The sequence below is a fragment of the Musa acuminata genome, chromosome BXJ3-1 (assembly GCF_036884655.1).
Source record: "Musa acuminata AAA Group cultivar baxijiao chromosome BXJ3-1, Cavendish_Baxijiao_AAA, whole genome shotgun sequence".
NCBI lineage: Eukaryota > Viridiplantae > Streptophyta > Magnoliopsida > Zingiberales > Musaceae > Musa > Musa acuminata.
In genome coordinates, this window is record NC_088349.1 from 12,486,813 (window position 1) to 12,508,092 (window position 21,280).

The 21,280-nt window shown below is 36.9% G+C and overlaps 2 protein-coding genes across 3 annotated transcripts; one reads left to right on the plus strand and one right to left on the minus strand.

Moving 5' to 3' along the window:
* Window positions 1-1,614: 1,614 nt before the first annotated feature.
* LOC135629296 (dnaJ protein ERDJ2-like) lies at window positions 1,615-12,119 on the plus strand. The gene is made up of 11 exons (XM_065136476.1): window positions 1,615-1,768; window positions 2,666-2,893; window positions 2,986-3,081; window positions 4,315-4,435; window positions 4,537-4,643; window positions 4,790-5,007; window positions 6,714-6,891; window positions 7,174-7,293; window positions 7,450-7,536; window positions 8,581-8,691; window positions 11,193-12,119. Exons 2-11 carry the CDS (start codon window positions 2,708-2,710, stop codon window positions 12,015-12,017), a joined length of 2,049 nt encoding a protein of 682 aa, XP_064992548.1. The 5' UTR covers window positions 1,615-1,768; window positions 2,666-2,707; the 3' UTR covers window positions 12,018-12,119.
* Window positions 12,120-12,561: 442 nt separating this feature from the next.
* LOC135629297 (aspartic proteinase-like) lies at window positions 12,562-21,143 on the minus strand. Of its 2 annotated transcripts, XM_065136478.1 has the most exons (15): window positions 21,021-21,143; window positions 20,728-20,932; window positions 18,044-18,412; window positions 17,871-17,931; window positions 17,565-17,659; window positions 17,346-17,458; window positions 17,036-17,204; window positions 16,902-16,941; window positions 16,754-16,818; window positions 14,499-14,612; window positions 14,322-14,386; window positions 13,991-14,144; window positions 13,785-13,904; window positions 13,033-13,121; window positions 12,562-12,912 (listed from the first exon to the last, which is right to left on the minus strand). In XM_065136478.1, the coding sequence occupies exons 3-15, from the start codon at window positions 18,389-18,391 to the stop codon at window positions 12,828-12,830; spliced, it is 1,518 nt and encodes a 505-aa protein (XP_064992550.1). In that variant the 5' UTR covers window positions 18,392-18,412; window positions 20,728-20,932; window positions 21,021-21,143; the 3' UTR covers window positions 12,562-12,827. The 2 variants fall into 2 exon arrangements, with proteins under 2 accessions (XP_064992550.1, XP_064992549.1); XM_065136477.1 differs by lacking the exon at window positions 21,021-21,143 and having other exon boundaries at window positions 20,665-20,764.
* Between the last annotated feature and the right edge of the window lie 137 nt (window positions 21,144-21,280).

Below are 21,280 nucleotides of genomic sequence, written 5' to 3' on the forward strand. Positions count from 1 at the left end.
TGAGATCTATCATTGTTTACGGTTAGATTCAGTCTTCACTTTGTTTCTAAGACGATCTTTACTTGTACTTGCGTGTATCAAGTCAAAAAGTTCCCACAACAAAAGACGCATTGCATTGTTTTCGCCTAACTTAGCTTTGAATAAATAATTTGCCTTATGTTTAATGACCTTTTATTGTTTGTCAGTAATGTTAATCTAATTTTGGGACAAAAAGAATCATTATTTTCAAGAAAAATAATAATATATTTTTTAATATTATTACAGAGCCATGAAACTTTGGTATTAGACTCCACCGAATCTATCAAATTTGGAACTAATAATTCCGATTCCAAACAAAAATTATTATTTTTTTATTTTTTAAAATACCTCTCTAGTTAGCTATTTATTAAGTTATTGGAAGAGACTCATTTATCATTTTGGAGAGTTATTTGATTTTTTATCAATTTAAAACAAAAAAAATCTATATATTAATAATAAAAAATATATATAAAATTAATATAATATTTAATATGGCTTGATAAGTTTCTATTTATATTTATAGAAATTAAATTATTCACCATATGAGATCAATTATAAAACTCTTGAATTATCTATATTCAAATACGATAATCTTATATCAAAATACCAAAATTATTTATAACATATTCCTATTCTCACTAAAAAATAAAGATACATAAAATATCGTTAAAAGATTAAAATTATAATTATTAGTGTAATTAACTTTAAGCCGTGGCCTCGGGATCGACGCGGCTTGGTTTGGGTTTGAATGGTGGAGGATCTCCCGGAGACGTGTATCGAGACTACTGAGGCGGTCGATTACGATGGTCCGATCGAGACGGGTCGTCGTTTCCTCCGAGCAAGAACTCCTCACCTGCGCGTCCGGTGGGGCCCTTCGGCTTCGTACCTGCACAAAGGTCGGGTCGGGGTGCTCGGCTCGACCCCTCCGACGATCAAGTCAAATGAAGTGAAAAGGTCTTTTTTTCGTGTGTCTCCCCCTCTTTTTCTGGGGTTTTTATAGTGAAGTTTATTGTTTCCTGATGTGCTTGCTTGCAGGGGACATGTTCGTACTCCTGGTAGCGTCTGACACTGGTGTTAGCATGACGTGAAGGATCGGGCCCGAGCAGGACGTTAATGCACCTCGACCGACGTTCTGATCCGTTTACTCAAGTGCTGTCGGGTCGATCGAGGCGTGAGACGTCATTTGAGACAGCTGACGTCAGCCCGAGTCTTGTCGCCGTTATTATCCTCATCAATAATTGACAGGGCTTAAAATCCTAATATACTTATTAATCTTAATAATTTAAAATCATGAAATCGTTGATCCGATTTGATTTCACTTGGTCGGTTTTAATTTGGAACCGAACCTTAGTGTGATCTATTATTATAGTGTATTAGAGTGACAATGATAATATTGTTTTAATGGAGCACAAGAAGGCTACAAGAGTGGTTCTAACTTGAGCTGGTGCTATGTCTAGCCCAATCCGGTCAAGACGAAGACAACCTTAATCAATCTCTAGCCGAGCACAAGAACTCATTTGATGCTTTCGGTCTAACACAAATCTATTGGCTTTGTTAACCCGAACCCGAACCCGAACCCGAACCCGAAACCTTAACCGGAACCGGATCCGAGCCGTTGATGGGACTGTGGGCGGTGTCATCGCCGCCCACCCGCACGTTTCCCAACCCAGCCTCTATAAACGACTCTTCCCGATCTGGCCTCTCGCTTCCTCGCCGCCGGCGCCGCGATATCTGCCTCTCTCTCATCCAGGTTAATTTTTCCTCTTTCTATCCTTCTTTCTTTTTGGATTTTTCCACTTTGGCGTATGAGTTAGGGTTTGGATTTAGCTGCAAGAATGGTACCGTAGCCGGGATCTGGGAAATTCTGATCTGTTTGGGGCGGATTGTGGCGTCCGCCGACGAACTACGATCTGGATCGCGTGGATCTCGACGCGGTTTCATGAGTTGAAAGTCCTGGAGCTGATCTGGCAGAATTTATTTCCTTCTTCTTGTTTCTTGGATTGTGGGGGTTTTGAGATTCTGGAACTGGCTTCTTTCGATCTCGACGGGTGCTCTGTCGCTGTCTCTCTTTTGTGGGTCAGAATCGATAACATAGACGCGAGACACTTATTTTTGAACTGTTATCAAGTGTGATCGATGTTGTAACCTTTCTTGCTTGAGATTGTTCCTTGGTTTGTCGAGCGCGTAGTGCCGGTGCTTGGGGATTTGTCTCGTTCCTCAGCGTACCAAGTTTCTTTTCACTTTTAGTGCTAGTTTTTCATAGGCTGACATTCGTGCCACTGATTGGTTTGACCAAGCAATTGTTACTGGACTGTGGATAGGCCTGGGAAACCTGGATAGTGGGTATGCAATGCATGGTAGTCGCGTGCGATATGCACGAATCTTTCTGATTAAATTCACAGGTTTCATGGTGATGAAAGTAATTTGTAGTACATGCTGATCATTTACTGAAGTCTGACGGGGTTTCTGTCTCATTAGGCAAATTCAGTAAGAAAGACCTCAGATTTATCATAACTAGGATCTTTGGTGTATTAGAATGCACTTCTTCGGATATTGCTACTTTTTTTTTTTTCACTCAAGAGATTCCTAAATACTATGGCAAGAGGATCATCATAGGAAAACTGATTAAAATTTTTTGCTTTTACAGATCTAGGAATCACTTATATCTTGCAGTTGTGATAAGGGATCCATGGCTGCATCAGAGGAAAACAGCTCTTTGTTCCCAATCTTCATACTTACGATCATGGCAATACCTATAGTGCCTTACACGATCCTCAGGTTATCCCGTGCTTTTACAAGGAAAACAAAGAGCATCCACTGCCAGTGCGATGTATGTTCACGATCAGGGAAGTACCGAAAATCCATTTTCAAACGGGTAAGCGACCGGACCCTGTTGGTTCTTCTCTTACAGTTTATGCCTAGATTTCTTTATTGCTCTGCATGGTTTAATTTTATGATATGTTGCAGATCTCAAACTTCTCGACGTGTAGCAATCTAACACTTCTGCTGCTTTGGGTCATAATGGGGATCCTGGTTTATTATATTAAACACATAAGCCGTGAGGTATATTAAATGTCACACTCTTTTACTAGTTCGACAAGAAAATTGCATCATGTTATGTGTTTTATATATTTTGCTTTCATCTGTTTCAGGTTATGAAATGATTATAAGGTCATGTTATGACTTTTTTTCTCATATAATTCTGCTTTTAACAATTCATGTCATGAATCATATTCATTTATCACCATAGTTATATTCTCTAACATGTGTGTCAATCTTCGAGCCTTTATGCATTTTGCATTTATTTTACTGTTAGTTACTGGGTTTAAGATTTGCCATTTCTCATTTCTGTCTCACTAATTTCACAAGTTGTCATACTTGAAACAATAAAGATAAGATTTACTTTATATTTTTTTGCCCTATGTATGAGAAAGTTACTTGTGATTGTTATGGTAAATCTCTAACATAGTGTCAACTGCTAAATATTAAATTTCAGCAGTCTTTTTTTCACATCACTTGTTGTTTCTTTAAATGTGATGGTTCAGCTTCTTTTATTGTCATGCATCAATCTTTTTTTGTATTTTGATATGTATCTACTTAGCATTTTCTTGGTATATGAGTATTGCTTATTTTGTTTCTTTCTATTTTTATTTTTTTCTCCAGAATTTGATTATCAATATGTTTCAAGACATATGTGTTCCATTAATAAATATACTCTACGATTGTCTTATTTGGGTTTTCAATATGAGCACTGGCCTCTTCTTATTGTGTTAGTAATCACTGACATAATTTGATCTTAATTAAGTATTTGTATGTGTCCTGTATTTCTGCCATTCTTGTGAATACAGTGAAGCTTACTTTATTTCTGTATGTTTCTAAGATGTTCACAGTAGCTTTTGCCTTTCAAAAAGTTGAAATGCATGGGTGGTACTCAAAAAACTCAAAACTGAGATATACAGCATTATGAAAACCTTATAAGTACGTCTGCATCTCCTGAATCTTGCATATGCTGGCGTATATAAAAACTATTTTTGCTTGTGCATGCTCTTGAGCAGGCATAATAAGCTGCATCATTTTGGTAGTATAGAATGAAAGTGTATATATTCATGTATATGTTATCAAAACAGAATCAAATTGTTCATGACTGCACAAAGGGTAAACTGACATTATCGAATTCATGAATTGCTGCACACATTATCTTTGAATAAGCTATATTATCTACAAACCATCTGTTACCTAAACAGTAGAATTTCCTTTTTGCTATTCTTTATGCATAGTCTGTAAGCTTCTTTTCAGATTCAACCATTCGAACCGTTCAGCATCCTAGGACTAGATCCTGGAGCCTCCGATTCGGAAATAAAAAAGGCATATCGAAGACTGTCGATTCTGTATCATCCAGATAAAAATCCTGATCCAGGTATCAGATCTTCCAGTTTTGGTCATGTTTTGTATGATCTATATATTCAGACTTGATCAACTTGTAATTATTCTGATTCAAACCTCACGTTGCTGTTTCAGAGGCCCATAAGTATTTTGTGGACTTTATATCCAAGGCATATCAAGCACTGACTGATCCTATTTCTCGTGAAAATTTTGAGAAGTATGGCCATCCAGATGGCAGACAGGTAGCTTAATAAGTTGCTCTTTACATATGTACACCAGTTTTTTCATGCCTTCATGTATTTCTCTACCTCATAAGAGATGGAACTTAGATTTTCCTTGTCTGGTTTCAATTCCAGATTATTGCCTAAAAATATATACCTGATTTCAGGGACTTCAAATGGGGATTGCTTTACCTCAGTTCTTACTGAACTTTGATGGGGCATCTGGTGGAGTACTATTGCTTGGCATTGTTGGAGTTTGCATACTTTTGCCTTTATTGATAGCGGTTATATATCTCTCAAGGTCATCAAAATATACTGGAAATTATGTTATGCATCAAACCTTGTCCACATACTACTATTTCATGAAACCATCTTTGGCTCCAAGGTATGTCTTTATGCTTGAAACTAGTGTATAACTAATATTTTTTCGTATTTTGATCTACAAATTTCTGCTCCACTCTCTTGACATGGATGCTTTTTCTTTTTTTTCATTAATCGACATGCTTAAACATGCACTATCCTTGGGAAGGCTCTTCGCTATTATAAAGCTTGCTTAGCAAAGTTTAGAAAGTTATTTTCTTGCAACAATTTCATACTGTACAGAAGTCACAAGAGTGCCAACACACTAAGAGGTATTTGCCATGCAATTAGTTGGCCAAGTATTGGAGAAAATTAAGACTGGTCTCAGCTTAAAATTCAAACAAAGAAGGTCATGGTTAAGAGAATATTGTGATGATAAGCAAGGATTATTTACAGACAGTATATGTATAAGCTAGGCCAGAAAAATAAGAAGTTATCACTAAGAGAGGTTGATGTTTGAGATGAGAAAATGGTTCCTTAGAAGTGGACAAATATGGTAAATGTGGATCATCTGCATCAAAGATAAACAATTCATTAACATGGTATTGTAGGTTTCCTGGGGATAAACTGGTTAAGCAAAGGCAAAAAATAATGAACTTTAACATGAAGCTAAAAGGTTCTGGTTGGTATTTGATCCTTCATGAAGCAAATACTGAACTCTTGAACATTATCAACTAAAATATCAAAGTAGATGTTGTACGATTCTCCTTTCTACTTACTATGACACATTGCAGCATATTAGAAATGAACATTTATAGCATATTTCAGATTTCACATATCATGTTGATGTCTGAGATAAAAGAAGTTATCTTAAAAGTGGGCCAAATTAGTGTGATGAAGCTGATTGCTGTTTAGAGTGGAATTTTTATGAATAATGTTCCAGGGATATGCAGGCTTGTTTAACATAAAGGGTCAAGTAAATGAAAAATCTGGCACTTCGAGGTCAGGCTAAAAGGATATTTTTGGTATCATCATGATAGCAAATTCTTAATAGTTGAATGAGCATCCGATATATTGAGCTACATGGTATTATATTTTCTTTCTACCTTTAAGACACAAGTTGCAATTTGAAAATTCAGTAATCTCATGCCCATTTAAACTAACTAAACCTTTCTAGTTAGCTGTTGAATCTAAAAAGAAGCATTGCCTTGCTTATATTCAAACCCAAATACTACACTAACGAGTACATTCCATCATATCAACATGATTTCTTTCTTCATGAACTCTTTTATATGGAAGAAAAATTTACTAACTGGTTAATAAGGACATTCAACCACAAATTTTGTCTTAAATGATTTTTCCTTTTAATTTGGTCAATTAAACATTAGACAAGTCTGAATATAGTGCCTAATGAAGATTCAAACCATCTTATTAACTGTTTGATCAGATCCATCAATATAAATTGAAAACAACTTAGATGCAGCTCAATGAATTTGCACAACTATTCTTGCCCCTATATTACGAATCAGTTTGGTGTTCACTTTAAGGATCTCATTTTCTATCTCATAATTTAGTTGAATCTATTTAAATTATGTTGAAGAATTACTATTTTAATGCAACCTCTAAGAAGATAGGGATGTGAAATATATTTGATTTGAAACCCATCCAGATTACCCTCTTTGGTCTTGACGTTTGTTGCTCATATATCTTCCAACATTTCTCATAGAAATAGTGGTTGTAAGCTGTTTTGCAAACACATCTTTTCTAAGCTGACAAATATTAGTTAAACAGCAAGGTTATGGATGTCTTCATCAAGGCTGCAGAATATATGGAAATGCCAGTTCGCAGAAGTGATGATGAACCCCTTCAGAAACTGTTTGTAGCAGTTAGAAGTGAACTGAATCTTGACCTTAAGAACATCAAGACAGAGCAAGCAAAGTTTTGGAAGCAGCATCCTTCGCTAGTTAAGGTAGTTCTACATGATATACACCTATGATGTTTTCAACTTGTATTGAGGACTTAGCATACAGCAATCTTTATTTGGTGGAAACTTGCAACCACATTGGCACATATCACTAGAGCTTTATTGCCGACTAGATATGGATAAGCCAACATTTATGCTGTCCATTAGAAATGCAGAATTTGATTAAGAAAATTGTTGCTATCAACTTGTCATGTACAACAACATCGACTAATTCTTTTGTGCTTAATGTGGCCTTATATTTTGATGACTCGTTCTTATTAATTGCAGATGGAATTATTGATCCAAGCCCACTTAACTCGTGAATCAACTTTGCTATCTTCATCACTACTGAATGATTATAGACGAATGCTAGAACTTGCACCTCGTCTTCTTGAAGAGCTAGTAAAGGTGATTAATCTTTTTTTCTCTTGGCAAAGTTGTATACGCATATTTAGCTCCAATATTCTTTTTATCAAGTAGCTATTAACAACAACTCAATTGTGATTTTAAGTTCACTGTGAGATGAAACTTCTCAAAGAAGTCTAAGCATTTTTATACATGCAGATTGCTGTAATACCACGTAGTCCCCATGGCCATGGATGGCTGAGGCCAGCGATTGGTGTAGTTGAACTTTCACAATGCATCATCCAGGTATCACATCATAATGCTATGCAACTGAATTTTTTGGCTTCAGCTTTCACAATTTTTTTTCATGTACTGAAGATGAATACGTAAGAAAAAGGCACACACACACACATATATATGTATATATATGTATATATATGTATATATATATATGTATATATATATATGTATATATATATATATATATGTATATATATATATATATGTATATATATATATACATATCCATATATATATACATATCCATATATATATACATATCCATATATATATATATATACATATATATATATATATACTCTTTGCGAGCTCATCAAGTGGCAGATATAAGCCATTCATTTTATTGATTTTGAAGTTTCTCACGAGGATATGTAGGATTCTAGCTATTAGTGCCAGCTGATTTACTTCTTAAATTATATTTACATATCTAATAGTTATTTTAAAGCTTGTCGTTAGTCAAAGATTTATAATTTGATTATAAATTGCTGGAGAACATGTTCTTGGTTATATTCTCTGAATGACTTTTTTAGTTCCAATCGTGTTGCTGTTTCTCTCATTATGGTACCATCTTTCTTTTGTTTATTTTCCTTTCAAATTAACCTTTCAACTCATTACTAAGACATTGTTAAGGGAACTTAATTCGAGCTCACTATGTTGACTGCACTCTAATTAAGAGCATTGGTGGATTCCAATCTTAACTCTGCCCCTATTACATGTAGGTTGAAATATTTGCCACCCCTGCCAAACCACATTGCCACCAAAATCTGGGTTTTGTTCATGAACTAAAATGTTATCCGAATACTACAATTGCATTGTTGAAATTGTAATGTGCTTTCATTAGCTTGATTTTGCTGAGTATAGATTTTTTATTATTTATTTTGCTGCAGTTTTATCATTTTTATGATACTTGGACTTTTGTGCTAGTTATTTAGTCAATTCTTGTTATTGTCAGGAAATCTGCTTATTTTGTATGTTTCATGTAAACACTTGACAGTTCTTCCATTTAGTCAAGTCCTTATGTTAATAATCTATGATTAATATGTTAAACAGGCAGTACCACTAAGTGCAAGGAAAGCAACTGGTGGAAACCCTGAAGGCATAGCACCTTTCTTGCAGCTTCCTCATTTTACCGAGTCTACTGTCAAAAAAATTGCCCGCAAGGTAATAAAATTCAGTCAACAGCACATTGCGTATATGCTTTTGTATGTTATATAGGCAAAAAAAGAGCAAATTTTGAGCATTTTTTATTAGCTTCCCCAGCATCAATTGTCTATAATCTTTGATAGCTTAAACTACTATCTGGAGGTTCTTAATAGTCAATTTTAGTATAAGTACTTTTTAGTGAAAAGGCTATGCTTGTAAAATAGTTATTTCTCTTTTACTACAGAGTGTTTGTTTGTCAAGGGGATGCTATGTAAAGCATCGTCACACAGTGATTTAAAAAGGCGCTCGGGTGCTCGCCTAGGCGCTCGGGCTAGGCGAGGCGAGGCTCGAGTGCCTCGCTTCATTTCCAGGCGGTGCGCTTCAAAGAGGTGGCGCCTAGGCGCTCGCCCGAGCCTAGGCGCCGGGCACTTCGGGCGAGCGCCTGGGTTAAACCAGGCGACTGAACCAGCGGTTTATGTCTGGTTCGATCTCCGGTGCTTTAGTTGGTTCAATCGAACCAACTAAAGCACCGATATCAACGCGACTTCCTCAACCCTAACCCTGCTCGCTGCCGTTGCCGCCACTCGCTGCTCCCGCTACTCGCTACTGCTGCTGCCACTATTGCCGCTCGCCGCTCTCACTGCCACTGTTGCTGCTCGTTGCTCTCGCTGCCACTGCCGTTGCTCACTTTTACCACTGCTGTTATCGCTGCCACTATCGTCGCTCGTCGCTCTCGCTCCTGCAGCCACTGCTCACTATTGTCGCTCCCGCTGCTCGCTGCTCGCTGCTACCACTGCCGCTGTCGTCTCTTGTCGTTGTCGCCCCGCTTTTCTCAACACCCTCGTCGTTGCCACTACCGTTGCCGCTCCCGCTTTTCTCAACACCCTCGGTTTTCCCTTACACTCTTCTCCTCTCTTTTGCTTCTCCTCTTTCGAAATCGAAAGTATACTGTTAACAATATAATGTATACAATATACTGTTATACTGTATATTGTTAATAGTATACAGTATACTGTTAACTGTATATAGTATAACATTATTATTTTGATTTTAATACTATTAATTTTTATTTATTTGAAATTATTGTTAACTGTATACGTGTACATTATGATTTTGTATATTAGATTTTCTTAATTTAATAGCATAGTTTTATTTAAAATTTTAAATAATTATATTATATATTTTTATATTTTAGCGTCTCATTTCGCTCGGGTGTTTTTGGACTGTGGTGCCTTTTGGCGCCTAGCGCTTTTTAAATCACTGTCGTCACATGAATATGACATAATACTATTCATAAAATGATATATTTAGAGATACGATGATAAAGCGTTTGTTCATCAAGGTCATTAGTATCCGGGTATTATCACTAAGTTCATTCGACGAAGTAAATTACTTACAACTAACACTTCTTTTTTCAATAATGATTTTCTCCAAGTTTGTTTTAGTTTTAGACACTGTGGTACACATTCATTGTCAACTCAAACTGGTTAAGTTGACTCTTTATTGCATCTATCCCATTGTACCATTTCTCTTATGCCAGCATCAAGAAAGCAGATACAAAAAACATAATCTTATGAGTTTAGAGGTGGTTGCTCCATGAATCCAATTATTATTTTCTATTAATAGGGTAAGCCTTGGTATTATAATAAGGTCGTTTCTTTGCAAATTTGTGACCAGGTTCGAGTCATGGAGACGTTTGCATGTTAAGAAAAAAACTGTATATGTTGATCCTCACCAAACCCCACATTGGTGGGGAGCCTTGATCATTGTTTCATCCTTTTTTCAACTTATTTTAGCATAACGTGGATTTTTTGTTATGATAGAATGGTAAGTTGCTTGCACGCAAGAGGGCATTATTGCCCAGGTCAAAAACAAACTTTGCCAACTTATTTCCAGACCAGTCTGCTTCCTTGTTCACCTCTGGAATTAATTATGAACCTTCACATCTACTCTATAGGTGAGATCATCTATAGGTGAGATCTACTTTTGAGGGAAATGGGTCAACTTTCTTTCTCTTTCTAAATAGCCTTCTAAAATACCATCTTTATGTTTCAGGATATCATAAAAAATGTAAGATGGTTTACAGATCTTAAATGAATATAACTGAAGAGAGATAGATAAGTCAATAATTTGACAAGAGTGCCAAATATTCCTCCTATTTATGGCACAGTTTTCTCAGAAGTCACCGTCATTTTATATTGGCTGACTTTCCTTCCTAAGACTGCTCGATTAGCTATAGATACAAAATTTGTTATTATCACCTTATTTTGTGAAGACACAGGCATTTGGGTGGGTTTTTGACATAATGGGAATGAGAAGCACAATTGTGTCCTTTATATTGCTAAGTTTCTTGTTTCGGTAGCTGATATAAGCTTAGTTCGTTAAGAAAATTCTCGAGTGCTTATAATGCTCTATTGCACTAATTTGAAGCTCTCAATCTTTCTAAATCCATTGGTTATGTTCCGGTGACTGTCATTCATTTGGAATATCTTTAAGTCTAACTTGATTGTGTTTTGCAGAAAGTGAAAATGTTTCAAGAACTGCGAGACATGACTGTTGCGGACCGTGTGGAGCTGCTGACTCAGTTTGCTGGGCTTTCTGACACTGAAGTATGTGATGTCGAGCATGTACTCGAAATGATTCCCTCGATCGCTGTAGACATCACATGTGAGACTGAAGGGGAAGAAGGCATACAAGAGGGTGACATCGTCACGATGTATGCTTGGGTGACACTGAGGCGTGGTAACGGCTTGATAGGAGCCCTTCCTCATGCCCCCTATTACCCGTTCCCCAAGGAGGAGAACTTTTGGTTGCTGCTTGCTGATCCCGTCTCAAATGATGTTTGGATATCGCAAAAGGTGAGTTTTATGGATGAGGCAGCCGCCATTGCGGGCGCATCGAAGGCAATTCAAGAAACAAAAGAGAGTTTGGGTGCAAGTGTGAAAGAAATCAGTGCTGCCGTGAGAGAAGCTGTCGAGAAGGTGAAGAGTGGGTCGAGAGTGGTGATGGGCAAGTTCCAGGCTCCTGCCGAGGGGAACTACAATCTGACCTGCTTCTGCCTGTGCGATGCATGGATAGGTTGCGACAGGAAGACGAACCTTAAGCTGAAGATTCTGAAGCGAAGCCGAGCAGGTACAAGGGGCCACATCGTGGAGGAAGGGCCGACAGCAGATGAGGGCATCGAAGAAGAGGAAGAAGAGGAGGAAGAAGAGTACGATGACTACGAGAGCGAGTACAGCGACGACGAGGACGACGAGAAGGAAAAGAAAGGTAAAGTTGCAAACGGCATTGCCAATAAGAAAGAAGAGTCAACTCCAGAAGGTTCAGGCAGCGACGAGGAGTGAAGAACTATATTTACAAAGTCTTCATTAATTCATCCTGTAGATCAAATTATGGGCTCTTGTCCGAATCATGCCAACATTAATGCTTTAAAATTCACTTTCATATACACTGGTTTACGATTTTTGCTGCTGTTCTTGATGAAGCTAAATGCTGACGATGATGCATTTTACCTCTCAAAAACCATGTGGAGGTTCAACTGCAGCATGTTGAATTGCCTTTTCCTGCATGAAACGATGAATACCGACTGTTTCACCTTTATCACACAAATCGTAGGAGTGCCGCAGAACTATGATGACAGAATGATACCTAAAGAATGATATCAATTCCAAGTGCAATCACAGTTTATGTAGCTCTACTACAACATCTCCGTATAGACTCGATGATCCAACTAATCAGCATTCCCACTGTAGCTCATCAAAACAAACAGATGGGTCAGATTAAAAGCAAGAGAAAAATCATATCTGTGGTCCGAATTTACGCTTATCACCAACGGATCATCATTTGGACCAAAGAAATGGTCAATTATGAAACTTTGAAAGAAGAGGATAAACAGAAATTTCTTGTACAACCAAACATATAAAGTATGAATCCACATAGTCTATGGCCCCATTATTTTGATATTTATAAACTGCATGACCAAACATGACGGCCTTAAAATATCTGGATACTTAGCAACATACAAACTTGCCTACCATGGGTACCGGAGCGGTTTATATTTGTATTAGTCTACATTTCAACACCCACCTTTTAGCTCACTGTTATCTACAAGGCTATAAACAGGTAAATATGAGCTAAGTTGCACTGCAATCCTCTTAAGCAGACTCGGCAAACCCTATACTGTTATTGCCAAAATCAAAGACCGTGTGATAAGCGCCCATGAAGACATCTCCAAGAATCCTGCACCAAAGGCCTCTCATAAGAACAGGTTGAAGGTACTTCATGCATTTGTATTTCTTATATGGTAAACTTGGTTTATAGCCATCTTTATTGCAATCGACAAACATGGGTATCACATACCAGAGAGGTCCCTGAGGAGGAGGTATATCGATTGCCGTAAAGCCACTTAAACAGACTGCTGTGCCTCCTTGCTCGACTTTGAGAACATACTGGAATGGGAACGAGAAAGTGCAGCGATTACAACAACGAGAACAAGGTAGACCTAAAAGACTCAACAGTAACTGATGGTGTGACTGGTAAGCAATAAAAACAAAAAAAAACTAGGCCAAGATTTGCTTGAGAGCCAATCATTTACATGAACATAATAGCAAAAGCATTTCTATGTTTATGGTGAACCAATAGTCATTTGAGCAAGCTTCCCTTCCAGTTAGGCACATGTGCATGTGCACGCACATGGTCACATGCATATATGCATGCAGGCACACATACATGTACACACGAGTGCAGACACGTGCAATCAGACACAGTACACACGCATGCATATGCACATGCGCCCCCACACATGCACACATGCATGCAAAGAAATGCTGGCTCAATTAATTAACTTTAACCTCTGATCAAAGTATCTTCAAGGTTCAAGGGATAAAAAATGACAGCAGCAACATTTTTTTCCAATTCCTAGCAAATTAGTACAGAGGCCATAATTCCGCAAGCCCAAAATAAAAATCTAGGTAATTTGGAATATTTAATAATTCCATTCGAAGTAACCAAGATGAAGTCTAGAGAGTAGAAAGTAGAACAAAGAAAGAATACATATTTCATTTGACCAATAAAAGACATTCATAAATATCTGAAGTGATGGGATCTAGTACCTCTTTTGGAGTTAGACTAAATGTTCTTTTCCCAATAGTAAATGCAACATTTGGCATGCTTGCAATCTGATTGCAATCAACAGCTGACTCTCCCATGGGGCTTGGCAGGCGTTCACAAATCTGGAAAATGTCAATACGAATCAATTTGGAACTATAAAAAAATACTACCAAATTTAAATTGGACTATGCATTAACAGAGAAGCAACCTCATTTGCATAAGCTAATATGTGTTCTTTAGTTTGATTTTGTCGGAGCTGATTTTCAATCCATATAACAGCCATCTCACAAAAAGTACATAGAACATCTTGATTAACAGATGTTTTGTCCTTTTGCTTCTCAAGGACAGATTGTATGTCAGTGCTGCAAGGCAAAATTTCAATAATTTTGACAAAAGAAATAGTGGGGCATATGAAGAAGTTGAAACATTGAAAGAATCATAGTAACATTTGATAAAGTTCTATATAGCAATGTGTAATCGACTGCTGACCCCAAATAGTTTGGATATTGTGGCTTGTTGGTGTATTGCAATTGACTAACCTGACATATTGAGCTCCATCAAATTCACACAGGCCAATCTTCCTGCACACTTTCGCTGGTCGTGTCTGCAGTCAAAGTCAAACATGTCACCAGTTATGAAGATATTGCAGAGGGCACTAAATTATATCTGCACTTATTAGGGCAACAGACCAGAAAACTAAAACCATCAGAACAAACCTGTGCTATCAGTAATTCAAGTATCATTTCCCCATATTCGTTAACAATTTCTTTACATTCCATGCTAACGATTCCTTCAGCACCAATGGCATGATTGACTTGGGCTATAATAGTCTAAAGCCAAAATAGTGGATCAGAAATTACATGTTGTCCACCTAAACTAAATAATAATATGTAAATACTGAACAATTCATACAGTTCAAATATCTTCTATCCTAGATAAACTTCACTAGTAAATTTAACCAAAGAATGTTGCACAAGTAAAGGCTAACTTGTAAATGGCACCAAACAATCCTGGAAACTAAAGGAAATTACAATTCATTCACTGTATTGTTGCTATCCTACCGTAGCTAACATAATACACATCGATGCATGTGCAATTATATCATGCTGTATTATTCATAAAAGAATGCAAATTATATTTGCCTTCATGCAAGTTCCCAGTAATCAGAAATATTTCTTTTCTTGGATATTGATAGGAAATTTTACACAACAATTTCTTGATACCTCTTTTAATTGAAACACTAAGTGCAATCCGAACATAGTTGAGCTGCATTTAGAATTTTATCCACCAAATGAATCATGCAAACTGAATGAAGTCCTTAACACTGAGGGTACGAGGATGGTCAAATTCTATTAGACTTACCTCCCTCATGTGCAGATAGATTGTTTCTAAGACCGAAGCCGACCATACAAAGACTACTGTGACTGTTCCAAAACTACATAGGCCTTACCCCCAGAAAGGAGTACCAAATAGGAGATGAAGCCATCTCCACTTTCTTGATCAGCAGGCTATGAAACAATGTAGCCATTGTTAACAAGTGTCTGATATTCCAGGCTATGAAACAATGTAGCCGCCTCCACTTTCTTGATTAGTAGGCTGTGAAAATTAGATCATTGCTATTTGCTTGCTTCTTGTTTGTCATTTACTAACCAGTAGAACTTTTCAAGGGATCTTGAAAAACATTCTCAAGTGTCTGATATTCTAGGTAACACAATTCATACCCAACCGGTACAATATCCATAATCAACTTTTTTCAAAAATGTGGAAGCCATAACAATGGTCCAAAATTCTTAAGCATGGAGTAATCGTAGCAAGAGCACCAAACCTGATCTAAACAATTTATCCATCATCGACTCTAGCCATGGCACCACTCTAGCATCATAAATATTCCCACTCAAATGCTTGACATCCTTATCAAGATCCAATACATAATTCATAATCCACTTATGGGTGTTGGACTGCTAACTGAAGGCATACCATCAAAGTAAATGTTAGCTGATAAGGAGTGTCCATGGAGTTGTTTCACCTTTTAGCCCCATAACTTGGAAAAAGTAGACTTTTAACCATGAACCAAAATATTTAATTTAGTAGTAGTAACCAATCTAGCACACCATCAATTCCCACTACATGACTATTGTGACATTGTATTTAAATATATGGAGGCACAACATCAAGAAATATAAAAAATCATGAGAAAGTATCACTCTTGTGCACACATGCACACACAACACTAGTTGCAACAGCATAGTGGAGAGAATGGACCAAGAAGAACAACACAGCAGGCGCATCCTTCCTCTCCTTTTCCTCTCTTCATCTTTCCCTTCACCAGCTAGAGTACTGACAGTGGGTGGTAACAGGGACTTCTATGGACTACTACTAGTCCTCTTCCTCTGTCCATTGACAGCAACAAATCAGCTAGCATTAGCCAAATTTGCAGATTTGGCCTTGGATCAGCTGAGTACAGATAAGTCAGATTGGGTCTGATGTGTTGAGGCACATCCACATGCATTGTGATAAACACAGGGCGTATAAAAGAGCCCAGTTAACACTACAGAGGACAACTCAGGAAACTGAAGATAACCACATAGCATAAAAGGAGAATATAGTATTTGATTCACATGTATATCTTTGATGAACAATTAACATTACTGCATAAAGAAATGACCATCAAAGTTGTCTATGAAGGTGCATTGGAAAACAAGACAGAATATAAACATGAAATTGTCCTAAGCAAGACACGAACACATTGTGAACTGCATATTGCCATCCAACAATCTCAAACAATTTATCCTTGTAGCTACACGAATTAATAAGTCACAAATTTGTATCACAAAGTTTAACTGGTAGAATAAATCTAGAATAAATCTTAAAGAATCTAGAATAAATCTGCAAATTAGGTTCTTAAATCATCTTACTAGCATCTAAAACTTGGAAGCACATTGACAAAAAAAAAAAGCTTGGAAGCACATACTGTGGGACCAGTCAGCAAGGAAGTCCCAGAATCAACAATAGCAGAACAACCTCCAGAACAGAAGCCTAGAAAATAAAAGGACCATTGAAATCATCAAAAAGCAAGATGCTGCCTGAAATAGTAGATGTTTGATGAAAGAAAGCTTTACCAGTAGACTGGCCATCAATTAGAAAATCACCCATCTCAAACTGAGAAAAGATAAAAGTATTTAAGCACAAAGTTATCACCAGAATACATGAGGTGACTACTAATTTGCCTACACAAATCTTCAATTTCCTCTACCTGCCAATATCCTTTATGAGAAACTGAAACATAAGTATGATCACCCTTGTAATGCTTTGAGTCAACACCTCCAAAAACAATTTCACCACCATTCATGTCATCAGTATCTCTGTTAAGCCAGAAAGAAAAAACCTTATTTTCAATAAGTCCCTGCTTAGCCATGTTATACCTGCATAAAAGAAAACATAAAAGCTTAAAATATGACAAAAAATATGAGTAAACTTTGTTTTATGCACAGAAAATATTTGCAATCTCTTTTTGCTCAGTAGTGACTTAAGGAGAAGTTTCCTGAGATCATGCAAATCCATACCAAATGGGTGGATAATTGCCAACAGATATTTCTTGAAAACCAAGACCAAGAATGCCATCGAACTTTGCCAGTAAGAATGACAGGCTTGATTCTTTTGTTGCCTCTATGAAAATCTGAAATATGACAATTCCTATGATTGCATCTAGTAGGGAATCACACCTGCAAAGAATAGGTGATGCAAAATGCAAATTTGGATATTGATACATAGAGAATACCCACCTGATCTTTAACAACTAGGTCACCAACTTGTACATTGTCTTGGCTGAAGAAACCAGAAATTGTCCCAGAACCATAAGTTATTTTACATGACTTTCCTGATAGGAAAAAAAATATTATTGAATTATTCCTTCATAAAACATAGAGGATAAAAGAGAAATCCAGTTCAGCCTCAAATTTGTAAATTATGCAATACGAAGTTCGAACAGAAACTGGAGATAAGTTGTAGTAGACCAAAAATTCACAATGTTCAGAGAAGCACATGCTTGAATATCTTCTGGGTCAAGATACAAGGAATAAAAACTATACCATTCTTTCTGTAAGTACTTGATGAACCTGACTTGTACTTATGGTGAAAATAACATGGCACCTGTAAATAATTAAATTCACAGACTTAAACTATATTTTCAATTGCATTAAAAGAAAAAAGCAATTGAAATGAACATATTAATCTATCATGAATGATTGTATCAAAGACTTACAGAAAAGAAGCATTTTGATGATGGGACCCACAAGTTGGAGCTTCCAGTGTCAAAAATGACAGAAAAGTTTTGCAGAGGTGAGCCAATACCAATCTCACCAAAGTATTGGGCATCCATGTAGTTTTTGAGGGATACTATGTCAATATCAGAATCTTCAAGATTATGATGAAATGCATTATTTTGACTATGCATGTTCTCTTTCCTCACAATTCTTGCTGCATCCAGAGTATTGCGATCCAAGGGTCTCTTCTTAAGTTTGACTCTCAGTAAACCATCAGATGAGGCATGGAGTAGGGAGCAAGTCAAAAACCAGAAACAAATACACCATAACAGATATTTCTGGTCCATTTTAAATAAACTACCTGGAACCTGTAATAAACCAGAAAGCAGAGAAAAATATTGCATTAGCAAGTATGGCAGATGACAACATGTTCCAGAAAAAGACAAAGCTACAAACAAGAGGAAGTAGTACATATCATCATATTAAGAATTTAGGATTCAACAGGATAAAGAGCATGAAAGCAAGAAAAATCAGCCCATAAATTGCACAAGATACTTACAGCTGCTGCTACAATGAGGAAGATAGATATTAATCATGGTATGCAATACCGAATGGTATCGCCCGGTATGGGCGGTACGTATCAGTCCGACAGTACTGCTACAGTGCCACACCGGTATGCAATATCTATCATGGTATGCAATACCGGTACGCGGACCGCCCGGTACTGCTATAGTGCCACAGTATTACACTGTAGCAGTACTACAGTGCTACAGTAATAAAAGAAAATATATAAAATTATTCGGTACACCAGGATGTACCGCTTGATATACCCTTGTGTACCGCTCGGTACACCGGTACCGTACTGTACCGAGCCAACCTCGAAACACTGGTACGATACGATATTGCATACCTTGCTGTTAATTTTATTTACTTTGTACCAACTAAAATGAGCATAAGAGAAAAACAATTCAATTTATATAAATAAAACCTAACTATATGATACCAAAGAGGGTAAATGCTCAGTGCAAAACCATGTTGTCAAGAAGTGCTCAAGCTATGCAAGGTTCAAACATCACAAGGGTTCTAGGGAGGTGCCTTCAACTGGGGGCTGCCTTCGCGAGTGCTTCAATTGAGGCATAAAGCACTTAAGGCACTTGCTGTGGATGAAGTTGATTGTGACACAAAAAAATAGATTGTGAAGAATGAATCAAATGATAGGGGAGATGATAACATGGATTAAGCTGATGATGATGTATTGGACCCTGATGATCGCTGGAGCTAGATCATCAACAATTTTTTAACTTTGAATTTTATTATTTAAAAATAGAAAAATATTAAAACAAGAACTTCCATTAGGACAGAGTTTTATTTAAAAGGGAGCTAGATGAATGTAATATGGTGTTTTGGTAATTTGATATAAAACTCTGTCCTCATTGAAGTTCTTGTTTTAATAATTTTCTCTATTTTTATAATTTTCGTAAGATAAATGCCTTGCTTTGCCTAGACAAATGCCTAGCGCCTAGGATAATAAAGGACCTTGGCAATTTACAAAGCCTAACATTTTTTAAAATAAAATTAGTGCCAAATCTAGCAAACTGAAGGAATAACACTAGCACCATGTATTGCCCACACAACTTCAGGGATGATGAATGTTCCTTATTAGGAGTCGTACAAAAACAAATAGACCTTCAGAAACATTTAGAAGTAAAAAAATATAAGTTCAAGAAAAACCATGGTCAACAGAGGAATTAATAGATACTTTTAGAGCGGTAGAACTGAGTAAAACATACAAAGATTATTGGATTAGAGTTTGATGTTTGAACATCTGAAGCAGTGATAAGCTGAGTTACTGATACAATTCTAGGGAAACCATAAGAACTTGGATTCCAGTTTTAAGATGTCAGGCAATATCAAAGTCAATATATCGCAAGTAATAATATTAATCATTACCAGGATTTAAAAGATACCACACATTAAATACATTCTTTTGGACCTGACATAGTCTGAAGGACTAAAAAATGAATGTGCTGTGAATATGTAATCATAATAAGGGAAATCAATATGTTCACTAGACAATAACTTTCTGAAAAATGAAACTTCAAAAAAAGAAAGAAATTCAACAAGGAGACTTTGCTTTCATGCATAAAGATTGAAGAACACATGGAAAAACGTAGAAAAACCCTTTTAGTATTTTTTATTAATTAAAAGAAAGTGAATCATTAGAGGTAATAGGTTTCTTTCTTCTTTATCTGAAAAGGTCAGACCTGACACTGATGCGAAAGTCAAATATGAGATCAAACACCAAAGTAACTGTCGATGCTATGGTGGGTTGCTGCTTAGAACCTTGCAGCTATGTAGTCACCAGAATTCTTATTCTTTTCCTAGGAAGAGTAACAAGTCCAACAGAAAACAAAGAAGCAACATCAAGACAAAATAACATCTATAGCACCATACTCATGCGATCAAAGGCACCAAAATTGCCAAAAGAGAACCCAGGGAGGAAACCCTAGGTCTTCTGAATTCAATCAAAGATCTAAAGATGCTTAGAGATGAAATCACTCAGAAAGCAGCAACTAAAACATTCTTATTACTGAGAACTTAAGCGATCCAAAAGAACTACCATAAACAAAGAATTCTGATCCTTATGACAGTTCCCAGAGATCATGAGATGGTGAGCTCATACCTTGTCGGTACCTAAGCTATGGAAAGCGGAGACAAGAACTGAGATGGTTAAGGGAATGGTGGAAGGGAGCGCTTCAATAAAAAGAGGCAGCAGAAGTGTAGGTTAGAACAACCACCCGCGTCGGTACCCAGAACGGTAGAGCGTTCCACACAGGCAGGCCCACATGACCCAAGTAACTTTCTCAAGTCACTTTCCACAAAGGTACCTGAAACGGGTAGGAGAAGAATTGGTCTTATCACTCATCCAGTCAACCACCTTTCACGGTGGGTTTGGAATTGAATTGAGATAGCTACCTTATTTTGGGCCGGGCTAATGTGATCCAAAGCCAGACCCAAACCCAAAGAGTGATGGAGTCCTTGTAGCTTGTTTGAGTGAAGTCCTTGCCAACTCAGGTAATCCATGGGATTAAGGAGTATACGTGTCGTTGTGATCTGATGGAAGATGTTTAGTTAATGCAGTATAAATTGTAATTGATCAAGTTATATATACATATAATATATATATATATATATATATATATATATGTCTCTAAAGTTTTTTATTTTTGTATATT

Bases quoted from the DNA above. Each gene is read 5' to 3' on its own strand.
- LOC135629297 (XM_065136477.1), bottom strand. From the start codon at position 20,709: ATGATCTCTGGGAACTGTCATAAGGATCAGAATTCTTTGTTTATG. The intron at 16,942-17,035 runs GTAGAGGAAATT...ATCTTTTCTCAG, and splicing joins CTCATAAAGGATATTGGCAG to TTTGAGATGGGTGATTTTCT. The intron at 12,913-13,032 runs GTATGTGATACC...CCTTTGGTGCAG, and splicing joins CCTCCTCAGGGACCTCTCTG to GATTCTTGGAGATGTCTTCA.
- LOC135629296 (XM_065136476.1), top strand. From the start codon at position 2,708: ATGGCTGCATCAGAGGAAAACAGCTCTTTGTTCCCAATCTTCATACTT. The intron at 3,082-4,314 runs GTATATTAAATG...GCTTCTTTTCAG, and splicing joins TTAAACACATAAGCCGTGAG to ATTCAACCATTCGAACCGTT. The intron at 5,008-6,713 runs GTATGTCTTTAT...TTAGTTAAACAG, and splicing joins AAACCATCTTTGGCTCCAAG to CAAGGTTATGGATGTCTTCA.